General features: G+C 37.5%; 1 protein-coding gene across 1 annotated transcript; it reads left to right on the top strand. All coding sequences in view use genetic code 11, as the record gives it.

The window, feature by feature from the left end:
* Positions 1–2,085: 2,085 nt before the first annotated feature.
* On the top strand, positions 2,086–5,341 carry EGR_02543 (hypothetical protein; the record flags this gene model as incomplete). Its single annotated transcript, XM_024491792.1, has 6 exons — positions 2,086–2,127; positions 3,062–3,261; positions 4,451–4,493; positions 5,025–5,154; positions 5,203–5,250; positions 5,295–5,341. 6 exons carry the CDS (start codon positions 2,086–2,088, stop codon positions 5,339–5,341), a joined length of 510 nt encoding a protein of 169 aa, XP_024353943.1.
* Between the last annotated feature and the right edge of the window lie 210 nt (positions 5,342–5,551).

Here is a 5,551-nt window from a genome sequence, read left to right as displayed (position 1 = left end):
AGTCACCTAACAAAACATAGTACTCGGAATAATAACACAACTCTTCTTTATTAACAATATCTTCTGCAAATTACACTGTTTTATGAAGCTTTATTGGCATGCCATCTTAAAATAGAATGACTGGGCCAATCTGGACCCTTTGTGGACGCAGTGACGAATAAGGGTAGATGGGTTAATGGGTAGCTTATACAAACTGTTACAAACCAACGCAACCAGTCGAAAGTGTTAAAAACTCATGTGGCACTTGACTAATAATCATTGTTGCATATATCCCTATTTGTGGCAAAAATTGGAAAGTAAATCAAGTAAAGTGGTGGTTAATTGGTAAAATATAGCCGCAATCAATCTTTAAAAGTAAGGAAAGGTGATCTAAAGAGTGCGCTTACTTACGAAAATGGACTTGGGGATGGTGATCCCTTCGACTACCATTGACTTGGAGCAGTATTCATTTGGCAAGTCTTTGCTATAACATTCTAATAATATCACTACAATCTCATTCTTAGCGAGTAAAATCTTGTAAGAGTTATAACCTTTACTTGTCAAAATTTGGTGCAAAATGAACCAACGCCTTATCAAATAGACATGAAAGAGAGATGCTACAATGAGCTACAATTCGCACTGCGGTGCTACACTAAACGGAATAGGCAGATTTTATAGCTCTCCTACTCACGCGTCGGGGCAAGCTTACTCCCGCAGTACTTAACATGCAATGTGGCAACAGTTTCGTGACAAGACGAAAAAGGGGGAAAGTTGCCTTGTTCCAGCTCCAGATTTGAGAGAGGCTGCTCAAAGACACAGCATGGGTTAATTTCTGAGAGATACAGGACATAATCTAAGCTGCACAAATAATATTTCCGCAAAAAAACAAATGACGTTCTACTTACAAACAAGTAGTCTATATTTTTACATTATCTTGCAATTAAAATCTTCTAAAAATGAGGCATTTAAAAGTCTAAAAAGACTATGGAGTCTATTCTAAATATTTAAAGGTGGCCGAGCTTCCATTATAACCATTCTAGCAGCAGTTCCGACTGTTTTGGTAGTTCCGAAATGGTAAAAGTTGAACACGAATGCAACCCAAATAATATCCAACAGAACAACATGTAAACTTTCCGCCAACATGTAGGATTTAGGAGCAAAAGACAATTATTTCCAACACCTCTATGTGTAGAAATAATCAAAAAGTCGCTGCGCATATTTTTATGCGTTGCCGATAGCTATCACAACCTATAATCGCAAACACGGAATTCGATGAAATTATGCCCAGCTGTATCATTCCAATCCCATGCCTTACTTTAACATCATGTACTTATGATTGTAGTTAGTAACTATTATTTAAGCGGAACTGCACTCTGCGTTATGCCATAACGCATAAGAACCACGTGAAAAAGGCAAAAAAAGCAAAAATGGCTTTAATATCATTAAGTAGACATGCGTAACAGTTTTTAGACAAAAATTTAATTGCTGCCTGCTCCCTTTGATCCTTCTGTTGGGACGTGTTGTAGTAATCGGCGACGTGCAACCCAACGGGGCTTGAGCAAACCATTACTGGATGATGTATTGGCACTTTACTAGCGGAGTCTAGAATGGCGTTTCCTAATTGTAGCGATTCAGCGTCGAGGAAAAAAAAACATTTGTTGCCTTGTTAGGCGTTAATACGAGACCTAAAATGGGAAATTATTTCAAAAATTTTGGATTAAAAATCAGGCAGCAGAATTTTTGACATGATTCTTGCATAATTTAAAAGTTTGTACCGGGGCGAGAGGGAGGGGACAAGCACTTGGACAGGGGAATTCGATTGATGAATAAATGGTAAAATGGCAGGAAGCAATTAAATTGCAACATTGTAATCTCTGTCAATAGTAGTTCCCAATTTTTAAACGATTATTTTACTAGTTAGTATCTAACACACGTAATATTACGATAAATAAGGCGAAATCACGCAAATGAGGTGGGAACCTCTTCTACGCAAACCGTGCATTAGTCGAGTTCTAAATTCGCCAAATTCCTTGATCTAGAAAACTATCTACAATTTAAATTTTGACCAATTGAAGTTACAGCCTAAGCTGTTTATTCAGCTAATGTATGAAAGTTATTGATACAAAATCGCAGCTGTTGAAGGTAAAAGTATGTAGTACTTAGGTAAAATAAATACTGCAAAAATGATTGCGATTTGGGCACGCGTTGGTAGGTGTGCATGCTAAGATTGTTTTTAGTAGATGTGTTTAACTCAGTCGATAAATGAGATAAAAAGTTTTCAGTTCAGATTCTATTCCTTCAGACCAACTGAGTTTGATTGGTTCTGGCCACGTCAAATAGAAATCATCAACAAAATATCGGGCGCTTTACGGCTACAACGCACTAAATTATTAAGTTGTATTTTTCAGACTTGCAATTCGAGATATTCAAAGTTCGCTATCCATTCGAAACAGGGCATTAAGCACAGCGGTGAACAAATTGACATTTTGAAAGGAAACTTACGTGGTCGGTGGATATAAAAAGATAGCAAATGTTTTACGCACTTTTAATAGTCATCTCACAAATTCGTAAATTGTGTGAAGTAGACTCCTAAGAATAACTGCTAGTGCTTGTTTTTAGCCGAATATACCAAAATGGCAATCTTTGTATGCCATGTTTCGGAGCGCTCAATTCTAGATCAGATGGTACCTCGGGGAAGCTCAGTCGCCTCGGAGGCACCATCAGCATTCGCAGCGAACAGGCAGACTTGCGAACAACCCTAACTTAACCCTAAGGCGCGTTTGATCTTGATTTAACATGCGTGTCTGAGTGGCACAAGTACAGTTCTGTACAACAGCATTTAGGATGCAGAAGTACAGTAAACAAAACGTCCAATGCTTCTTATCAGGCAACGCTTGATGGCATTAGAATTAATAGCTTTTTAATGACGTAAGTTGATTAAGCGATATTACCTCAATTGTTATTTAAATAGACCATATTTGCTCAAAGATGAAACGCTCGAAAAAATTTGAAAGTCAAAGGCATCGTTTAGCCATTGGTTACGGGATAGTTTAATTGTCTCAAATGCTGTGATATAATAAAGCTCACAATAGCGAAATACAAGCTGATAACAAATGATATGAAAAATTTGCATTATGACAGCAACAGAATGGTGTTGGAAAATTTGCTTTGCTGTTGTTTTAACAAATTCCACTTTCCAGCTCCGAAAAGGGTAATCGAATGCTGTTGTGTATTTAGACGGCAAGGTATCTTGTCCATGGGTTCCAGTGAGGAACAACTAAAGTGAGTATGGCATGCTAGGTAACCTCTCAAAAACGCCCTAACTTGGGGCAAATAACGGATGTTGGCAAACTAACATAATGAATATCAACCTGTCCAGTTGGATGAAATCCGCTTATATTATAAGCACTACATGAAGCAGGCTTTTATATCAGTTCCCATTTTAAAGGACTGAGCTTAAGGTAAAATCAACAGATTTGTCGCGATTTAATGTTCCACCTTTCTTCACCTATTTAATAGCTCACATAGCTTTACATTGTTAATGCAGATCCAGTGAAATGAGTATAGATGTGGGAAAAAGTTGAATTTGACCCGTCTCCTTAGGAGGTGTATTTCTATCACCATTTACGCCAAGCGTCCAAACAAATAAGCAATGTAAAGCACACAAATAATAATTTAAATCATGGTGCTACCTAACTTGATTATCACCGACGACATTTGCTCATGCGCCTGTCTTTTCAAGAACGATTACTTGATAGCATAGAAATTTAGACACTTTAAAATAGTGATTTTGGTAACCGAGCTGCATTTAAATTAAAAATGGCTAAAGTGAATATCCGTGACTAAAAAGCCCCACTTTTTGCTAATTATCTTTTTATAATGAACAGTTCGTAGAATAACTGGCAAAGATTTAGTATTTGTAAATACTGGATAAGTGGGGAAAAATAAAACTCTTCTCCGAAGTTTGGTTGCATGGCAATGGAATAGTATGTATTAATGAACAGAAAACGACTTAATCAAAGAAACCGTTTTGCCCGAATCCATTATTTTGCACTACCTACTCGCAAGTCCTAAAGCAGACCACTTAAGCATTAAGTGTGGGCCTGCTGCATAAGCGACTGAGGCTGTTTATTTGTGCCTCATTGTTCGTAAAGCGTAGTGTAATGAGGAATTTATGAAACAATACTATTTTACGCAAGTCGGACTTCACCTATCGACTAGGTTTATCAGAAGAATATGTGGAATTTATGGGTTAGGTGCATATATTGTGGGGACTTTTACTATTAAATCTGACTGAAGTCAATTTAATTCTGTGAGAGAGGAAAAGGCCATCCCAGCTACCCCCATTAAAAGCAGGAGCGGTCTACCGCTAGACTGACGGCAGCTGTTTATTCTACGTGTTAAGATGTTTCAATAACTTATGCCATATCAGGTTGCTTTGAATTTATGTTTCTATACAATTTCCCCATAGAATGCATTCAAATTATGTTATTAAATTTAAACTACTAAAACTAGTAAATAAGCTGCTGGTTTCCTAAATGAAACAGTATAGAAGGACTGTTAGCTATATTTCCTCACTCAAGTTGTTTAGCACAGCAGATACAAAGTTTTCTCTGACTTTCTCAATTATGCCTTGCGTTGCGTGTCAGTACCAAATACATTACAGTCGCCCTCTTTTCGTCAGCATGTTCTAAGCAGTGGAGGCAGCAGTAATAGCAGTAGTGGTAACGGTACGAAACACGGTTTCCACAAACGAAAGTGTTTGTGTTCGTGTGTGTGTATTGACTATAAGAAAGCGCATTAGATATGGAAACAGCTGTTCCTCGAAGGCGGCTCACACACATGCGGACACGAAATTCCGAATTTTGTCGGATGAAATCTTAGCAACAGCTGTGATGGGTACTGAACCTCCCGCCTTAGCTCGCTTCTTGAAGCTGAGCTCTATAACCACAGGACGCGACTCCACTCATCAAGATCAAAAAAGAGTCCAAGTGAGTATGTTTACTGAGCCTAGGTAATGATTTATCTAAATTCAAATGAGAAAGTTTAAACGTTCCAAATTTCTTCTAATCCTAACAACAAAGGGAAAAAATGAGATCATTAAAAATTTCGTAGAAAATAAGAACAATGAAGCATTACAGAACACTCTCCAAGGGCATATGGTGACGAAATCATGTGGGTCTTCTCACTGAGTTTTCCTTATTTTAATCCAAATAACTTCAGTTGCCTATTTAGCCTTATGTTTTACAAAATGTATTGCTAATAACCAACGTAAACCCTTAAATTTCCCGATATTAACTTTACTTATTTTAAAGAAAGGAGAGGTGGTTTCCAATGTGCTCTTGCTACGCATTCACTATGACTAAAATCTATAACATTCGTGCTTAATCCAAGGCGCCATATCATACCACCTCACATTAGGTTTCATTGAAACTGACTATTCACCAAAGAGACAAAGCAAATCTTGCAATGCTCAAAGACAAAGTGCAGGTGCATTTGGAAATAACTCATGGCTATTTTCCTAACTTCGTCTACGCTTACTTCCATAGAATGCCTAACGATAACCATTTAA

The sequence above is a fragment of the Echinococcus granulosus genome (genome assembly GCF_000524195.1).
Source record: "Echinococcus granulosus chromosome Unknown EG_S00011, whole genome shotgun sequence".
NCBI classification, from domain to species: domain Eukaryota; kingdom Metazoa; phylum Platyhelminthes; class Cestoda; order Cyclophyllidea; family Taeniidae; genus Echinococcus; species Echinococcus granulosus.
This window is presented reverse-complemented; position numbering and strand designations above follow the sequence as displayed.